At 49.4% G+C, this 18,982-nt stretch overlaps 7 protein-coding genes across 7 annotated transcripts; 3 read left to right on the top strand and 4 right to left on the bottom strand.

Moving 5' to 3' along the window:
• Positions 1-552: 552 nt before the first annotated feature.
• FSUBG_12131 (transcriptional regulatory) lies at positions 553-2,310 on the top strand (the record flags this gene model as incomplete). Its single annotated transcript, XM_036676890.1, has 2 exons — positions 553-589; positions 707-2,310. The coding sequence occupies 2 exons, from the start codon at positions 553-555 to the stop codon at positions 2,308-2,310; spliced, it is 1,641 nt and encodes a 546-aa protein (XP_036532386.1).
• Positions 2,311-2,629: 319 nt separating this feature from the next.
• Positions 2,630-3,355, top strand: FSUBG_12130 (uncharacterized protein; the record flags this gene model as incomplete). Its single annotated transcript, XM_036676889.1, has 2 exons — positions 2,630-2,818; positions 2,876-3,355. 2 exons carry the CDS (start codon positions 2,630-2,632, stop codon positions 3,353-3,355), a joined length of 669 nt encoding a protein of 222 aa, XP_036532385.1.
• Positions 3,356-3,844: 489 nt separating this feature from the next.
• Positions 3,845-5,129, bottom strand: FSUBG_12129 (sec14 cytosolic factor; the record flags this gene model as incomplete). Its single annotated transcript, XM_036676887.1, has 4 exons — positions 3,845-4,516; positions 4,592-4,715; positions 4,805-4,854; positions 4,962-5,129. The coding sequence occupies 4 exons, from the start codon at positions 5,127-5,129 to the stop codon at positions 3,845-3,847; spliced, it is 1,014 nt and encodes a 337-aa protein (XP_036532384.1).
• A 590-nt stretch (positions 5,130-5,719) lies between these two features.
• On the top strand, positions 5,720-6,976 carry FSUBG_12128 (RMD1-like protein; the record flags this gene model as incomplete). Its single annotated transcript, XM_036676886.1, has 1 exon — positions 5,720-6,976. One exon carries the CDS (start codon positions 5,720-5,722, stop codon positions 6,974-6,976), a length of 1,257 nt encoding a protein of 418 aa, XP_036532383.1.
• A 650-nt stretch (positions 6,977-7,626) lies between these two features.
• On the bottom strand, positions 7,627-10,383 carry FSUBG_12127 (uncharacterized protein; the record flags this gene model as incomplete). Its single annotated transcript, XM_036676885.1, has 2 exons — positions 7,627-10,051; positions 10,148-10,383. The coding sequence occupies 2 exons, from the start codon at positions 10,381-10,383 to the stop codon at positions 7,627-7,629; spliced, it is 2,661 nt and encodes an 886-aa protein (XP_036532382.1).
• A 1,153-nt stretch (positions 10,384-11,536) lies between these two features.
• On the bottom strand, positions 11,537-12,835 carry FSUBG_12126 (vacuolar protease A; the record flags this gene model as incomplete). Its single annotated transcript, XM_036676884.1, has 3 exons — positions 11,537-12,471; positions 12,520-12,676; positions 12,737-12,835. 3 exons carry the CDS (start codon positions 12,833-12,835, stop codon positions 11,537-11,539), a joined length of 1,191 nt encoding a protein of 396 aa, XP_036532381.1.
• A 1,060-nt stretch (positions 12,836-13,895) lies between these two features.
• Positions 13,896-16,468, bottom strand: FSUBG_12125 (heterokaryon incompatibility protein het-E-1; the record flags this gene model as incomplete). The annotated part of the gene is made up of 2 exons (XM_036676883.1): positions 13,896-16,252; positions 16,306-16,468. 2 exons carry the CDS (start codon positions 16,466-16,468, stop codon positions 13,896-13,898), a joined length of 2,520 nt encoding a protein of 839 aa, XP_036532380.1.
• Positions 16,469-18,982: the final 2,514 nt, after the last annotated feature.

The raw sequence follows: 18,982 nt of genomic DNA, 5'->3' as shown, positions 1-18,982 counted from the left end.
AAATTCATAGTTGTTGACTGCAAGATCGGCTATCGTAGGACCCATTTTCACGATGTTATCATACATCTTCACAGAGATTGGACTCGACAATGAACATATGAAGTAGTGATAGTCTCTCAGGTCTTATATCGGGCTCAACTACATCATACACAGACTCTGAAATGTTTCCGAAGCGGGCAAACTTAGGTATAAGTACTATCTTGGCACTCCTACACTACACCCAAGGTTCTGACACTTGTTATCTGAACCAATCAGACCTCGCAGTTTCCGAGCAAACCAATAGGAAGTGCAGATACGGATGACGATCTACCTATAGTAGTCAGCGGAGTAGTCCGCGGGGTGGCAGGGCACGCTCAGTACGTAGTCCCTGTATTAGCGCCCCCAACCCGCGGGCCTGGCAAGAATATTCCCGACTTATAAGCTCCAGGGGCACGTACGTTGGACGACGCCCAAAATGCCATCTCCGCTTAAATTGATATAATCAAGCAGATCCAAAGGTTTCCGAGCAGACAAATCAACTCCGTTTCTTTCCCTGCTAGATTGTTTGGTAGAATGGCTCGGAAGGGAAAATCCAAGGTCAAATCGGGCTGTAAGACATGCAAGTGAGTACTTGACAAGAGGAGAGAAGAGAAGAGAAGAGAAGAGAAGAGAAGAGAAGAGAAGAGAAGAGAAGAGAACACAGATTAATGACTTAGATTGAGAAAAGTCAAATGTGACGAAGGCCGTCCAGCCTGTCAGAGATGTCTATCAACTGGTCGAGCATGCGACGGATACGGAATCTGGGGCGGAGGATCACTCGCTCTTACGCAATATTCCCAGTCCCAGTCCCGGCCCAAGTTCACCCTTGGCCCTCCTCTAGACACAACCCTCGTCCTCTCTCTAAACGCAAACGAGAAGCTCTACTTTGACTGGTTCAAGTGTCGCACGTCTACAAAGATCTCCGCCACTTTCTCTTCTGGCTTCTGGAACACCCTCGTCTTCCAGGCTGGGTCTAGAGAACCCGCCGTGCTACATGCCCTGCTTGCACTCAGCTCGGCGCATAAGAAGGGTGTTGTGACATTGGACATACATAGGAACTCGCCCACCTCGCAGATGAACCAACAGGAGCAGTTTACGCTGCAGCAGTACGTCAAGGCCATTGCACATCTGCAGCCACACTTCAACGCCAAAGATAAGGAATCGTGTCGTGTGGCGCTCATCACTTGTGTTGTCTTTGTCTGCTTGGAGTTCTTCCGGGGCCACTTCGCTACGGCACAGCTTCACCTGAAGAACGGGCTTGACATTCTTTGGCAAATGCAGGGTCTTCCCGAGGCTAATTCGGGCATCTTGGCACTGAAACCCTGTCACGAGTCGACCGATGCTTGGATAGTCGAGGCCCTGTCCAGGCTCCATATCCAGGTTGAGCTTTTCAGACTGTTGTACCACCATTCATGCGTTATCCTACAGCCGGCTCACAACCCCGAGAAGAGCTTTCTTGAATCTTTCGCTAATCTCAACGATGCTTGGAAAGGGCTAGAGCTTGTTTACAACCAGATATTCCATCTTACTCACCGAGCTCGCCAACAGACAATAACAGCAACAGACCATACAGCCCAGCAACTCGTCAAGACAAGACTCGCACAATGGCATGGCATGTTTCAAGATTTCATGAGAGCGCGACCAGGTGGCTCAAACATATACTTGCAAAAGGCATACCAGATTCTGAGGATACACTACGCCATGACGAACGTTATGGCTGAGACTTGCATATGCAATAACGAGACCATATACGACACCTACACCGACAAGTTCATCCTGCTCCTCAAAGAGCTTACAAAGTTATGGGAACTGTCGCTTCATTATCAACTGGAAGACGAGATGCCGCTGTACATCATGACAACTTGTATGCCCAGGTCCATCATCGACATGGGCTGGATACCGCCACTTTACTTCATAGCAGTCAAATGTCGCGTCCATCGCATCCGAGCTGAAGCAATCAAACTCCTCAGAACAAGCCCTCATCGGGAAGGCATCTGGGATGCGCATATCGCAGCATGTGTCGCCAAAAAGGTGGTCGAGTTGGAAGAAGGGGACTTTTACAGCGGTGTTGACCTGGGAGATGACTTTCAGCTGAACACCCCAATGCGCGATCTGGATTATCAAGTACCATTATTACCAGAGTCGCGCAGAATGAGTGAGGTTGAGGCCGAGCTTTCAGGTGCTCCCATGGACAAAATCTTGCTTTACTGTAAGCGGGAGCAAGAGGGAGTCAACAGAAGAACTCTCATTTCAGAGTACAATGTGAGCGAACAAGCTTGGAACGACATATAAGAACGATTGATGGAATAATGACGTTATTTTGAATGAAAATATCGGCGTAATTTGCAAGTTCAGCTCACAATAAATCACCAACGTATTTACAAATTCCTGGTCTGCTTGGTTGGAGGTGACATATTAAGCGATAAGATAAGCCTCGTCTCCGTTTCCGAGTCGGCGCTCGTTTCAAAGTAAACAATTGACTAAACACGGCCGCGGGGCAGGCACTCACCGTCAAGCACCTTGATAGCACAACCCTTCCTCTACTAACTACCCCCTCTCTTCCAGCTATTCCTTACTTTGCTTTTTCTTCTCCCCTTGGAGAGTAATAGTCATGGACTCTGAATCTGTCGTCGCCCAAGTCCAGCGCAAGATCGAGCTGCAAACACCCGAGGATCTCTCGTATCTAATCGCCAATGTCCGTCGCGCAGCCGCAGAACATCTCAACCAAGCATTTCCCGTGGCAGTGCGTAATGATGGAGGGGATGAATATCGAGATGAGATAGAAAAGCTCGTCAACGAGGTACTATCTCTTGTTCGATATACTTTCATGACACAAGCCTAACAAACAAACAACCAGTACATCGACAAGACATTCTCTCTCGCCTCTCCAAATCTCTCGATAAACGGCCTCCCCGTATCCCCAGACTCTTTCCTTTCCGAATCAAACGTCGAGCCCGATACCGTTTACGAGCCTTTCGATACGCGCAAACGTCGGCGTGTCGCAGATTTAATCACACAAGAAGAAAAGCTTCTCGAGGATGTTGCAGCGTTGAAACGCTCGGTGCCCGCTACGACGGCCGAGGCGCAAGCAGAGCAATTACGCGATAGTCTAAAGCGCGACGACGATATGCTCGAAGCTCGAAAACAGCAGATTATAGCAGAGGCCGCTGAAGTGGATCTGGACGTCCAACCACTGGAGAGACAAGATGGCGTGGAGAAAGGATTTCGAAGAGCTGTTGAGGGTCTGGGGAGATTGAAGCGCGATATGCCTGCGGTGGTGGCCAAGATGGAGAGAGCACGCGTGGCGGGCGAGTATGTCGTTACGCAGGGACGATAAAAGACATCCCTTGTCTTTATTGCATATATACCCAGGGCGGCGATCAGTGTATTACGAACAGGGAGTTGGGGCGCATTGGATTGGATTGAATTAATCGGCAATATCACTTCACACTTTACAACACAAATCTCGAGACCGCGTCTATTGTTGAGAACTATTGCAGCCATAGTCAGGAACCTCAGCCAGCATCTAACATAAGTCTAGGCAGACACGAAATAAAACGTCCACATGAGCATGTTTATGCATCGAGCAGAACAAGAAGTGGTTTGGAAGAAATTCTTTTTGTGCTCCCTACGCGTCACGCTTCGCTATACACTCCCCCAACGTGTTTTTACCATATATATATCTTCGCTCAGATATCCTCTCAAACCCCATTTGTTGAAAAAAAGCATGGTAAACGAGAGAAAATATGTGGTCTATATTAAGACGTAGCAAACCCGCACGTCTATCTTTCTTCCATATCCTTCACCTTGGTACATATACTCTTCTTTAAGCGGCAGCGGGGGCGGGAGCAGGGGCAGTCTGGGTAGCATCAGCACCCTCAGCAGCGGGAGCAGCCTCAGGAGCCTTTGCGGGCTCCTCAATCTCAGATCCCTTGTTCTCGATGACGTTGGCATCCTGCTTCTTCTCCCACCAAGCGGGACGAGCCCACTCAGGGTCGTGCCAAGGACCAGCATCGCTGTTCTCACAGCCAGCTTGGCACACACACTCGCCACCGAACTGCTTGGGAAGGTTCTCGGCGGGGATCTGCTTGAGGAGCTCACTCTTGTATCCAGAACCGAGAATGTTGATCTTGGAGACGGTGACGGGGTCGAGCCAGCCCTTGACAACACTCCAGACGGTGGAGAAACCCCAGGGGGCGTTGATCATGTACAGCTTGCCGAGGCGCTCGGGGTAGTAGTTCTGGGAGATGACAGAGGCCTGTCGGACGTAGGAGTAGACCTGGGGGACCTTGGTGATGCTAACGCCCTTGAGATCCATGATGGTGCAGCATGTCTCGAGGAGGTGGCCGGCCTTGCGGGAGCAGGCAGGAAGACGGGGGTCTGCGACGCGCTCGTACTCGACAGCGAGGTTCAAGAGCATGCGATCAGCGCTGGTGATCTTGTACATGGCGGTCAGATCAATACCACCAAGAGTCTCGATGTAGATGGGTCGTCCATCCTGTATGAGGAAAAAAACATTAGTCAACAAATGTTCTCATGATGGCTATCCCTCGTCGTCACCGGCTTGCCATACCTTGTCGGTCTTGTGGTAGAACTGAGTGTAGTACTTTCCGATCTCAGCCTTCTCGGGATAGTCCCAGATAGGCACAGTCTCGTCAAGCTTAACCTCCTTTCGCCATTTCTCAGTATCCAAGAACCTATAGTGGCGGTCAGCCCCCCTGTCGCTACCAGCACATTTTCTCGTTCCACCGCCATCAGGTGGAAAGGAAGGGTATAAAAATCTTACATGGCTTTGGCGGCCTCGACATCGAACTTGCGCGCTCGGAGGAATCGAAGCTGTAGACAAAGACGTTGTCAGTATTTGCTGTGTCGCGTTACATGGCCCTTTTTGTCCAGGGTGCAGCAGCAAGCTTAAGTAGCTAGGTTTAAGGTATATCTCGTACCAGAGTCAAGGTGTCCAATCGATCAGTGCAACCTTCGGACTCGAGCATCATGCGGAACTGGTGAAGCTTGGCGATTTGGTCCTCTGTGAGGTACCCGGCGTGGCCATCCTGCTTCTCAGGGCCCTTGATGGGGAAATCATAGTTGTCGTACTTGGGGTTCAGATCCATGGTGATAGATGTTGTATGGTGGGGGTTAGAGAAAGAGGGGAGGAAAAAGAAGAGGAAGAAAAGGAGTCCGCGGTGATAAGTCAGAGGACAGCGGAGGGTATGTATTAAAATAGGGCAAGAATGACGCCAAGAGGTTGATGAAGAGTTCAGGTCAAGGGGGCCTCCTCTGAATTTAAAGTCGTCCTGTCCTGTCCTGTCGGCGTTGAGATGAGAAGCGTACCGTAGCGTAATTAACCGTTTCTGGGCTTGTCTGGTCTCCTCTAGAGATGGATCTCCCTCTCCCTAAGCTACGGTGGCTAGTGGGACTTCGTCATGGGTATCCAAGTCTACTCCAAGATGCCTCCCGAAGCGGTCTAGCATACCCACATTCCGTTGAGGGGCATCACGTGGTCTCTCACCTGCAGATAATTCGATGACTTGATCAGGTATCCTATCTAATCTTATCTTATCATCGGGCCTGCTTCCGATGTCAATGTCTGCCATTGTTAGTAACTAGAACTTCTTTTGATTCGACATTGGTTCATTCTCAATACTTTGATTGAGTCAACCCACCATAAATTCACATTTGATGGCATAATTGTTGTCACATCATGAGGAATTCCTCCCAGCGAATCACCCTCAATGTCGCCCGCCTCTTTCACACTTCAGTCGCCGGGCCACGGCTGAGGCCTTATCGACAATTCCATCTCACCTCCTTGGCTAGCTTCCCTCGAAAGCGAAGCTTCTTCACCTCGAATCCCTACCTGTCTCAAGTCGACGACGGTTCCCGTTCCGTGTCCGAACTCTCCAAAGAAGAGAAAGGCCTTGCGTCCTCAAAGAGGAAGCCCACTCGATCGAATACGGCCAAGAATTCATTACGTCGAGTTGCCATCATTGCCCAGCAGCCCAAACGAGGCGCAACAGCGCCAGGAAGTCCCAGCGATGAACCCTCCAATGTGGTCAGCGCCACCTGCGTTGCAGAATCCTTCAAGATGCCTATGGTTCTCGAGATTCTCTCATCTCATGGTTTCGATATCGACCCGGATGGCACGGGATTCGATGCAAACGAGGTGGTCCATGCAAGAGGTGTAAATGGTGGAGACATCTTTGTCTTTCCGTCCGGCACAATCGTAACATGGTCGCTGCCTCCAGATGTCGTCACAAGGCAGATCATGCGTGCTGCTGAAGAAGCGCACACCATTGAAAGTCGGGAGTTTGAGGATCTCGAATTCACAACTGATACAAACCGAGAAACAAGTGTGCTTAAGGGTGATGTTATTGTTCTTGGTACTCGCAAGGAGCACAAGGAAGCTGATAAGCTAGACACTACTCTAGCAAAGGTTGCTTTCTCGTCGGGTCTAGCTCGAAGCACAAAGCTTGCTGTTCTCGAAACGGCCTTGACGTCGTACTTTGAAAGCACACGCAACATCCCCGCACTGCTCTCACAAGGTGCCGGTATACCTCTTGGTCGAAAGTTCATCCTACAAAAAACAGGCGAACTCCTCAGCCTGCGTGCTCGTCTCAACCATTACTCTGAACTCACCGACTCATTGCCAGACATTTTCTGGGACACCAGCTCCGATCTTGGTCTTGAGGGTTACTACGAACAAGTTGGCCGTGCACTCGATGTAAACGTACGAATCCGCGCATTGAACCAAAAGATGGACTACGCCGCTGAAATCGCCAGTGTTCTGCGTGAGATGTCCAGTGAGCAACACGGCACTCGCCTGGAGTGGATCATCATCGTGCTTATTGCCGTTGAGGTAATCTTTGAGTTACGTCGCATTGTGCTTGAGATGCTCCAGGAACGGGAAGAAAGGAAGCTTGCGGCTGAACTGCCACAGCCTGTGGTGACACCACCGGCATAGATCACTAGCGTGGATGTAGATCTCTAGAACTTTTTCTACGACTGAATGAAAAAAAACCCATGTACAACATATTTTGTTTGGGAATAGGTTGAGGATACGATATGCCTCTAGGACTGGCTTGATAGATACCCCTCAGCTCAATAGAATTGACAATCAACTCAATAGGTTTATTTTACCCCTCTGCTTACCAACTCTCTCCATACCGTAGATGACATTCACATAAATACACACTCAACCCAGGACCCTTGACATGTCTCACTGGCACAAAAGAAAGTCCATAGCGTAAACATATTAATATCAATGCAATAGTGTACCTTTTCTTCATCTGCATACACGCGCCAATTCGGCGTCTTGGATTACACAACCAGGAGTTTCCACTCCCAGGTCAACAACTCGATGGAAACGTCCACCAATTCCTCGTTCTTCCCTGTAATAAGAAAGAAAATATGTCTCTCGTCCCTTTTTCCCCTGGTTGAGTCAAAAAACCAACTCCTCAGAAAAACGTAGCTAATAAAAACAATCGAGAATCCACCCTCTAAACGCCTCCCCTTTCTCGCTCCTCTGGTGCCCTAAGTCTGCATTGACGATATCATATCTGACTCTTCCGCTTCGCGTCTCTCGTTTCCAAAAGATACACATGGTGTCGATTATTACAATGGCTTCTGCTGCATGCCTGGGATCGGCGGGACAGGAACAGGAGTCACCTTGTGGGGAGGCGGTGGCCCTGGTGTCCCGCTCATACTCGATCGCTGAGAATTGGGAGTCGGAGGCTTTTGCTGAGAGGCAATACTTGCTCGCGCAGCTACAAGTCGGCTGGGGTCCATAGTCCCTCCTTGGCCAAAACCAGGAGTACCAGGCTGAGTGATCTTGTCAGCGAACATAGTAGACCGCTCTTGAGCCGCAACCCTGGCTTTGGCTTGTTCGAGAATCCGCTGCTGTTGCGCTTCAGGGATAACGGTGTGATATCCTGTAAGTCCAGGGTTCTGAGCAGGCGTTGCTTGTTGAGGGGGGTTGCTCGGGTACCTGTTCATTTGATTGCCCACAGCCTGGTTCGGCGTACCATATCGCGGAGGCTGCTGCACATTAGGCGAGGCACTGTAGGCCTGTCTATTAACCTGAGGAGACATCGTGCGCTGCGGCACAGCTTGACCGTTAGTGTAGGCCCCAAAGTTGGGCTGTGAGGGCGTAGCGGCTTGTTGCTGTGGATAGCCTGGTTGGAAAGCGAACCGCGCACTAGGAGTTCCTTGCTGAGCCTGCATCTGTCCAAACTGAGGTCTTGGTTGAGAAGCATACTGAGGCATGTTTTGGTGGCCATATGGAGTTTGAGCTTTAGCAACCTGTGTGGCATATTGAGCAGGATAACCGTTGGGTCGAGAATACTGATTAGGTTGAGGAGGTCTGGGTTGAGCGGGCATAGGTCGTGGTGCAGGTGTGAAGCCGGGCGTAGGCCCAGGTCGGTAGTATTGTTGTTGTTGCATAGAGGGGGTTCGTTGAGGGGTTGCGTACTGGGTCTGGGGAGTATGATGCCCATAAGAAACTCCCGATACACTTGGTGTACGTTGAGGCGGCGGCCGGGCATTAGCCTGAGCAGCTTGTTGCTGAGCTCTCAACCGAGCCTGAACGCCCGCTTCGTCCTCCTCCATAACTCCTTTGTACTTGTCAGTTTGGACTTGAACCTTGGTACTGATGAGAAGATCCTCCAATTGGTCTCCGTTCAGCTTGGCGACTGCATATGGCGGTAGTGTCTTGATGATCAGAGCAAGCTGCGCCTTGAGCACCTCATATGTTGCTTGCTCGCCTTCTGAAGGAGTAGGTCCGGGGGTAGCCAGCATATCGCCATTGACTGGGTCGCTTGACGAGCGGTTTTGCGAGTTGGGGAGGTTGAGGTTTCGGATGCGTTGGTAAGAAGACAGCGTCTCAATCATGTCGCTGACTTCTTCCAAAATCTCATCGACTTCCTTCTCCTCATCCGCTCGTTTTGTGCCCAGAGCCTCTTCGAGTGACGGATCAACAACAGATTCATCCCAATTATCAATCGCTTCCTGGATAGCCTTCTCGTCGATGTCCATAGACTCATCCTTCTCGGCCTTTTCGTCACCGTCAGCACCACCATAATATTCGACCTCGATCATATTCTGGAAAGATCGGTGGCCCGATTGCTGCCACCACATTCGACCCGCAACACTTGACGGCACAACAGCCCCTGAATCATCCTTGCACGGTGCGAAGCTAGAAAAGGCGCCTCGAAAAAGCGATTCCATCTCGTGCAGTTCGAGTTCAGTAGTTGAGGGTCGCTTTCCTGCTAGACTTTGCGCGCGTTCTCGTTGCTTGGTGATGGTTTGTGATGAAGGAGTCGCGTTACTGTAGTCGAGGTAACATCCAGCAGTCAATTTGGTTGTGAAGTAAGACGCATTTCGAAACTTGGAGGTGTCTGTCAGTTCTGGTCGATAAAAGTCCAGCACGTTGCCTTTAGCTTGCGTCTTAGGCTGCTTAGGTGGCTGCAGAGGTGGCAGGTTCTTTGGCGACGAAAACAAATCCCCAAGAGTCTGCGTTCGCTCATGAGGTGTTGTCGGCATAACATGAGTTAATGACATTCCCTGGGGCAAGGGCACATCACGCAGTTTGGCTTCATCGGAAATTGGGAGACTGGAGAACAGCCTTCTCTCCTGAGGTGCGTATGCAACGAGGGACAGGACCAACTCTCCCTTCTGAGGAGATGGTGGGAGTTTTGCCTCAATTGCAAGAGGGTCAGCCGAAGTTTTCGGGTAGGCCTTTTCTCGTCGAAGAAGTTGCATGGCCTTTTCCTTGAAGTCCGAGATTTGCGCTCTCAATTCCTCGTTGGTCGCTTGCTTTTCATCATCGGCCGGCTTTGTCTTGATTTCCTTGAGAGCGACTTGGAGAGCAGAGACCAGGTCATTAGCCACTTGGTCTAGATCCTCGTAAGCATTCGCGGCAGCCTTGTCGGAGATGGTGGTTAGATCGGTCGACTTTTGACGCTTGGCTCGGTGTTCATCTTGCTCATCATCAGAGGACTCGGGCAAGGGGCGCTTCAGGATGGAGGGACCGATGTCGTAGCTATTGGTGATGGGTTAGTGGATCTGAGGGAGAAGTCATTCGCGACAAAGTTGCGATGCGATGAAAAAAGAAGTGGTTAAAAAAAAGCAGGCATACCTGCTCAGAACTTCAACGAAAGATTTTATCACGTCGCGTTGGTCCCTTTTGGGCTCTCCATTGGTAATGGCAGGTTTTTGCTCCTCAGAGGCATTGTCTTCATCGCGGTCTTCCATTTCTTCCGTCTCGCGTTTTCGCTTTCCCGGAGCGACAGGTTGCGCTTTGTCGAGACTGGGAGATTCTGAGGTGCCGTTGGCGTGGATGGCCGTGGGCTGGGCCATGGTCGGCGTGGTCATGATGGCTTCAAAAAAGAGCCTTGGATGGTTTTGGTTCCGTCGTCGGGGCGTTGGCCGCGCCTCGTCGCGATACGCGGTAGTTGCAGTGGCAGCGGTTCCTGTTAGCAGCGGTTGGAGCTGAAATGACAGCGGTAGTGGGTGGCAGAAATGGGTTATGGGTATGGGGGCCCAGGTCCTCCTCAGTCGCTGGTGCAACTCCAGGTAAATAATAAGTCAATAGCTTTAGTACTGTAGGTAGATATGGTATCGATTCAACAGCGGATGGAGAAGCGCAACCGATTCGATTCCATCGAGTAAACCCACGACACAATCGTACAGTCAATCGATGTAACAGGATGTAATCGAGTCGTAAATTACGCGACAAACACGTCTCAAAGCAATAGTTCAAGTCGAAAAATGGGGGGAGGATGATTGATTGCCTTTTGGCTCTCTCAGCTTTGGCTGTCCTTTGCTTTGCTTTGCTTTGCGCTCAGCCTGAGCCTGGGGGGGAAGAATGTGTCTCCTCGATCGCCAAGTACCTTGTACCTCGTCCCTTACTTGTCGCTTGCCAATCTCAGACCCACTCTGTCCCTTTTTGCGAAGTGAAGCCTCAGGAGTCATCTCGTGCACGTGACTCAGCTGGAGATTCAACAGTTTAAGGTGCATACAGTGTTACAGAACATGATCATCTTGGATCACCCAAACGTTACGATATTTCTTTATTCTAAAAGGGGATGAAATTCCAGCAATGCCTAGCTTTGTGGCGATTGTTCTACAAATAGGATAACAGCGTTCTTGTGAAGAAAAGTGCCATCCCCTCGAGATCTTTGTTACTCAACAGCCAGCTCATTAACACCCACAGAGTGGCTGCAGGCCTAGCGTAATCATGATCATGATCAAAGTATCCATTTACCCCAGTCCGTAAGCTAAACTATGATCTCATCACACCATAAGCACTATCAAATCACCAACAGAGCATATAGCCAAAAAGTCAATAAGAATTCATATTACTGAGCAACAAGTACGAGAAGCCATCTTCTCTCCTCACGCTCATGGTCTGTCATACAATTCAAACTAGTCCCATGCCAGTATCCAAAGCCATGTCCATGCTACGTGTTCCATTCGCTATCTGTAATTCATACATAAATGTTTCATACCTACCTAGGCAAGTATCTTACTTGGCACGAGCCAAACCAACGGCGTTCTTGCCGAGGTCGTAGACAGAGTAGTATCGTCGGAGGAAAGCATCACCGAGAATAACAAGAGGTCCTACAGGCTCGGGGAAGTCCATGCCCTGGAAGGTAGAGATACAGCTGCCCTGAACCTCGAGGATGTAGTCGGTGGCAGGGAGGCTGTAGTTGGATCCAGCAAGGTTGAAGGTGATGTCAGGAAGAGAAGCGCGCTTGTCACACTCAATGGTGTACTGGCCGTTATAGCCCTTCTTGGCACCAATCTCCTTGTTCAGAAGCTCAGCGAGAGCGCTGGGGAGGACGTTCAGAGAGGTACCGGTGTCAAGGATGGCACCAGTGTTCTCCTGCTCAGCAACCTCATCGCCGAAAGCAATGGCTTCGAGGTCAACCTCCCAGTAAGCCTTGCGGCGGAGGGGAATGTACTCGATGTCTCCAGTGAACTTGGACTTGTCGATACCACCAAAGGTAGCCTCGCTCTCACCGTCCTGGTTATCAAGGTAGAAAGCAAAGACGGGCTCATCCAGAAGCTTCTGGTTAACCATCTGGTAGAAGGGAGGGACCATGCCGTTCACGGCAATGCGGTCGTAGCCGAGACCGAGGATACCGTCGAAGCGACCGAAGGCGAAAGCCAGACCAGGCTCCTTGGTGGCCTCAGCGAAGTCCTGGTCCTTGATCTCGAGGTCGCCGATGGAGACAACATCATTGGAGACGAAACCAGACAAGCTGCCAGATCCGTAGTGGATCTCGAACTCGGTGCCGTTATCCTTGTAAGTCGAGGAAGCGGAGGAGTCGTACTTGGAGTGGAGGTAGCAGGCGATGCTGCCACACTGCTGGGAAGGAACCCAGAGGTTGGAGCTACCAGTGTCGAGGACGACTTTGAAACTCTGGGGGGGAGTACCGATGGTGATCTCGGAAAAGTCTGAGGCGATTAGTTATGGCCAAGATGGGCGATTTGAATAGTACTTACACTGAGCGTTCATGAAGTTGGAGACGGGGACGGGGTGGCCACCCTCGACGTTGACAGTGTTGGTAGCGAAGGCGTAATCGGCAGCATTCTTGGGGCGGGAGGCGCCGAGATACTTCTGGCCGAGGCTCTGGAGGTGGTCCTCAACAGAGTTGGTGGCCTAGGAATGGTGTTAGAGAGCTTTGATGGAACGCGCAATCATCATGGGAATCAAACATACGAGCTGGTCGGCAAGAGGAACCTTGTTGAGCTTCATCTTGTGTACACCGGCCTGGGCTGACCCCAGGAGCGCGGCAGCAGTAAGAAGAGCGCCCTTCATGATGGACAATCAGGTCGAGAATGCGACCAAGTAGATTAAATGATGGAAGAGCTCGACGAGAATGTTACGAGCTGCGATGGGATGGAGATGCAGATGGTGAGTTGAGATGCAAGATGCAAGATGGAGTTGGAGGAGATAAGATGGTTGGTTAATAACGACGGGAAAGGTAAGAAGGCAAGCGAGGCGGAGGAAAGCAAGCACCGTCCGAGCTGTGCTCGACTGGGGGAAGCTTATTGCGTGTGCTTGCGGCCTGTTTCGGCGGCTAGTGGTGGGTGTGGCCTGGGCCTCGCACCTCGCACCTGCCTGGATTCGTAAGTTACGCCTCCGGAACTTTAGTCTTTTGGTGAAGAACTCCCCTGCTCATGACCTTGTGACTTGGTCTTGCTTGTCTGGCAATGACGCACCATTTGTATCCACTTTCCCTGCTCGGCAACCAGCTCCAAGCCTTTCCGCCTTAGGCATCATGCCTGTCTCGTCTTATCAGCGCCAAGGTCAAGGCTTCAAGCGTATCAGGAACAAACAACAAAACATGCTGTTACTCTTTACTGGGGTCTGGAACACTTCCTCTTATGTTGTTGTCATGGAAGATTCGTCAGAGGTTGATGATCTCTGATGAGTGTGACATGCACGTAGTATTCGTATGATGCCCCTGGCCTGCTCATGCGTTTGCGGTGAGATATTTATGTTAGTGCTCCTGATAGCTTAACTTACAGCGTAGTACCATTGAAACTAACACTACCTTAGCATTACAGTAGCGCTCTAACTCCGGGGTTAAACACTGCTCTAACTTAGCTTGGATCCTCTATCATGCCTTGTTCCTGATCGTCAGACGAATACATTCTCACCGTCTAGGCAATCACCGTAACGAAATGTAAGCGGAATTGTACCAATTCGTAAGCAGAAGCTGCATCTCCTCTATTAAATATAAATAATCTTCCTAAGATAAATATCCTTGCCCGTGACCTCTATTATATATAGCTACAACCACCCGGTTTAGCCTTGGCCCATCATAAGAGTCGTACATCATCATAACTTCGTTAGTAACATCAACCAATAATATTCAAGCCCCTCGCATCTCCTTCTTGGAACGCTCCATTGCTTCAGCAAACACTTGCCGCACATCATCCAGCTCGGCATAATGCTTGATCAATTCCTCCAATCTCTCCAACCTGGAGCCCGTCATATCACCCGACAACTTGCACCACCCAGAATGAAGTGCAACAAAAAGGAATGCTAAGCTCCCACGGCAGACTTGGTCATCTTGGATCCAAGAACGGAGTGCGCCTCTTGTAAGGTTGACACTGCAGCCACGGTCTCTTAGTAAGAGTATCAGCAAGCCCTTGAAGCCAATCTGACCAGCCTTCAAGAATGCTTCAAGAGCATCTTGTCCCACAGCCAGAGAACCCTGGAGATATCTCAACATCACAGGCAGCAATCTATCGCCATGTCGCGTGTTGGACGTCGTGTTGATAAGCATATCCTGTGTGATCTTGAACTCATCCTCGGCTCTCTCCGCCAACACAACAAACTCCCTTACTGAGCAAACACCCGCTGCAGCGTCCAAGAGTGGCTGTGTGATCCGTACGCTCTCATCTTTGTGCTCGAAGAGAACTTGCAAGCCAGGGAATCCAAGCTCCCATAATGTCTCAATGACAATCTCCTCGTCGATGTCAACGTCGGCAGCACGGTTAGCAAGAAGCATCTCGAGAACTTCAGGGGCCCAGTCGTCGGTGTCTTTCTGCGGCGAAGCTATCGCTGCTAGGACGACTTGTTTCGTGAATCGAACTTGGGATGCTGGCATTTCGAGAAAGATGGCCATAAAGTCAGGTCGGCATCGGGTGTTAGCAAGAGCCAGGGTCATGAGCTTTTCATCGACAAAGCCCTCGTGTGCCCGGTGCTTAAGTAGAACTCTAAGCATGGCTGGACCCTGACGGTTCTCGATGGCCTTTTCAGCAACGGTCGGTGTGATTTCAATCCGTGTTCCATGCTGTGTGAGCAGGTAATCCATGGTCCTGGGGTGGCATATGCTCGCAATACTCTCCATCATCCACTCGTCAAGTTCGATGTCATCCCCGTGAAGTTCAAATAGTAACCTGAGTATTTGGAGCCCATGCCGTTCATTTCTTATCGCTCCGATCATAGCTGCGTCGCTCCATCTGAAATCGGGATGATCGAAAATAAGATCCATCATCTCGACGCTTGCACATTCTGCCGCGGAGCAAGAAAGATCTTGATCGCATGAGATTTCATCTCGTCGGAGATTCATGATCTTTTTCAGCATCCCTGGACATCCCCATCTTGCTGCTGCTCGAATGGTATAAGGCGTCAAAGGCTCGCCCTTTTTGAGAAGAAACGCCAGCATCTCGACTCTTCCGGTGAGTATCGCACTAACAAACGGCGACTTGAGTCTCGCATGGTGCTTCTCTCTATCTTCATCTGTGTTACCAAATCCCAAGTGCTCAAGGTTATCGCGTTTGTGGTTTGTGGATGCGCTGGGGGCGGGCAATTCCGAGCCATTGGGCAATCCTTTGAGGAACTTGATTGCATCCTCGGCACAACGAAGCTTGCAGATGCTCTCGCTGGCCAATCGCACCCAGTGGAAGTTGTACTCCGACTTTGCTTGGAACACTCGCTTGACCTGGGTGGTACTTGTCCCTGACCATCCTCGCTTGATCGCTATGTGTCGCACGCGCTGGTTAATGAAGATCTCAACATCATGCTTCGACTGGGAGAATGAGTCCAGATCTCGGTGGACAAACTCGCCAAGGTACTCATAAATCTTTGAACTTGGTCGACTTAGAATGAGAAGGCTGAGATTCACGGCTGGTTTTGGGCCGTGGAAGGTCTGCTCCATCAACTCCAGCAGAATCGTTCGTGAGGCCGCGTCGCACTCATCTAACCCATCGATGACGCAGAAGATGTGACGATCAGATCTGAAAGCAACCTCGACGAGCAAGTTCCACAGTGCTTGAGGTTTCTCAAAGACTCGAGAGCCGCGATGCGCGTGTCTCCTGCGGATTCTGTCGCTGAGGAAGTGGGGATGGTTCTGAAAGAGCTGAGTGAGGAGACCTCGTAGAATACCCTGGGCCGTGTTCCTCTGCGAATCGTTTGGATCGCAGAAGAAGAACGCACAGGTGTTTGTGGGATCAGTCGCGAAGTTACTTGTGAGCACTTCGGCGAGATAGACACCCAACGTCGACTTTCCTCTTCCTTGAGTTCCAGAAAGCCATAGAACTTGCTGGTTTTCTGACTCTGGCTGAAGCCAGCTCTTGACTTCTGGCACATTCATAATCCATTCACATGTCTTGGGCGCCCTTGGACCCTGCTGTGTTCTGAGCGCATCCTTTGCATATGAGGGATCCGACCAGATGAGATCGTTATAGAAAGCTTCAATCTGCTTTTCCTTGTCCGCATCATCTATCAAGTCAGTCAGTATATTTAAGCTCTTGTCAAGAGAGGTGGCGTCTTACTTGGAACGTGACGCGTTTCATAGCGCTTATGAGCAACAGTGCTTGTGCTCGGCCACGGATAGTGTCCCAAGAAGCTATCCGGCGATAGAGGTCCTTCATCAGAGGCAGAGAACCGCGACCTCGAAGATCGCGGGGAGTCGTCTTTTGCTCTTGAGAAGCCCATTGTTCGATGTGATTTAATGTGATATTGCGAAGATCAAGTTGCGAACGCGGTTCTTAGCCTGACTTCCATGCAATGCAATAGTCGGTGTATCAATCCCAACGGCAGCTTCAATGTCCTGGCGTGATGCATGCGTCGACAGAGGAGGGGTGGTACCTTTTACCGTCTGTCATTAGTGCAAGCGAAGTGAAAGTCTCATGACAAGAAGATGAGAGGAAAGATACGGTAAAGAAGGAGTATCTATCGTATTCGAGATCGTCTGGAATACTGTGGCAATATCTCCTTTAGGGGATTTTTGATTAAAAAAAAGCGTTGACATTGATTGATTAGGGGAGCTAAACTAAATTGACGATAAACCGTTAATATCGGTCGGGGGGCTTCCCCTCGTTGAGGAATGTCCAAAGGGGAAAATAGGAAGGCTGGTGTATACGCCAGCGCCAAGATGGTCCAGGCCCAATGTCATTTTTCCAGGGTTGTAACTAGACTCGACCCATGCAGAGGCGACCAAGAATCTGCAATGACGTTAACTTGAGGTTCCTAGAAAAAAGAAAACCTCAATGAATATTCTGTGACAGTATTTGCACATAATATTTACATTATATTCTCAGTGTTCTATCGTCTCTCCCTCAGTTCCCCAATCTACTTTAGTCATGCCCCCAGCCTATTAATTTCCCATCGAGATGATGCATATCATCCAACCATTTTATCCCAGCCAATCAAGGTAATGAAGACGCGTGAAAGAGAGGCCTCGATGTCTCGGCGCTGTTGTGTTAATGGCCACTCACTTGTCGCGTTTCCAACTATTGTCAGAAATTGAATCACCAATTATTTATCTGATTGTATGTACGTACGGAACTGGAAAATGAAGGGGTTCCAAAGTGATGGAGTTTCTGATAGAGTAGTCTCATAGCTACTTTGTGTAATAGGTAGCATATCCGTGCCATTTGTATGATAATTTCTTTCCTTTCTCAATTATTTCACATTGATGTTAATATAAAACGTTGAGTGGAACGATTCTTCATTTACAAACTCCTCGTGCTTTACTTTCAATCTCATTAGATGTTGTGTGATCTAGATCACCTTCAGTCTGCGCTCCTGTTGGTCTCCGTCACTGACGTTGGATGGTATAGAATGTGACCTTCTAGGACTTTCAAAGTCGTCGACGCAGTTGAGTTTGGATACCAGCATAGTTTGTTTGTTATATATACCTCAGAATCAGACTTCGGTTATAGGCTATTGACCCTCGATTAGAACCCTGAATACTCACTGTCAGAAACTGGTGCAAACACTACAAAGCTGTAGCACAGATGACTGACTCCAAGACAGCTCTATACAGAGCTCACTGTCCAGCTTACTGGACCCTCTGCAAGTGTTAATGTTGAGTTTGCGCTGATTTGTTTCCCGAAAGTGAAAACAAAATACTTACGTGGCTCCCCGAGGAGGGACTTCAACCCATAGATTATGACTGGCTGAGACCATCTCTGAAGTTATGAGACGGCATTCCTGCTCGAACTGAATGCTTCGTATAGTCTATCTCTCAACGCATGATCTCATGGTCCGCAATATGTTATCGGCGTCAGTCTTTGACACACTTCTGATCATGTTACACTCTAGGGGAGAAAGGAAAACTCGTGACATTGATCCAAAATGACAAAAAGGCTGAGGTAGCTTGACATGAGTTTGGTATAAACTAAGCTTAGGATCCCTTAAGTTTATTCTGCCACTCTATATCAAGGTCTGATGTTTTCTTGCTCCCCCAGGCCACTCTAACCATTTTACTGACAAGGAACGAGACAAGAGGAAACCACACATTCAACTCAAGGAAGACGAATGCAACTGCCAGTCATTGCATGGCCGACTATGTTACCATGCTGTGAGTTTACCATAAGTATTACATGACTGACGAAAATTTATAATTCGAGTCATCCCAAGACCATATGTGTTTACGACATCTTATGTCTAAGGGCTTGCGTGTTAAGGAGATGAGTCCCATAAACCTTTCCATACTTCCGGGAATACGAGGTTCATTCCTCTGTGAATATGAAGAGCATTTCTCCTCTGGGCTTAAGAAAAGGCTGGAGGATCATCAGGGTGAGATGATATGTATCTCGGAACCGTCGGACGTGGTTGGCCTCGGGACACTCGGTGAGGTTGCAATTGCAGCCGTAACGCTTTGGCCTGTATGACGATAGAATTGAGTCTTGTCGACTATTCTCAGAAAGAGGGTCTGATGACGCTAGAGTAAAAAATACTTCGTTGGGTGTTTATCCTGTATACGGGTGGCCTGATTTAAGGACGGCAGCCAGTAACTCGCTTCTTAGCGCTGACACTCGACAACCAGATCTATAAGTATAACTACTTATAGATCTGACTTAATAAAAGCCCTACTTTTTAAGTAGGCAGTAAAAATCTAAAATAAGGTTCAAAATCTAAGATAGCTACTTAGTAAGAAATTAATAAGAAAATTAATAAATTACTAGCTATAGCTTTTAATTTTATTATTAAAAAGTTAAATAT

The sequence above is a fragment of the Fusarium subglutinans genome (assembly GCF_013396075.1).
Source record: "Fusarium subglutinans strain NRRL 66333 chromosome Unknown NRRL66333_c0000251, whole genome shotgun sequence".
In the NCBI taxonomy this organism is placed as follows: Eukaryota; Fungi; Ascomycota; class Sordariomycetes; order Hypocreales; family Nectriaceae; genus Fusarium; species Fusarium subglutinans.
Note: the sequence above shows the minus strand (reverse complement) of the source record. Positions and strands in the feature narration are given on the sequence as shown.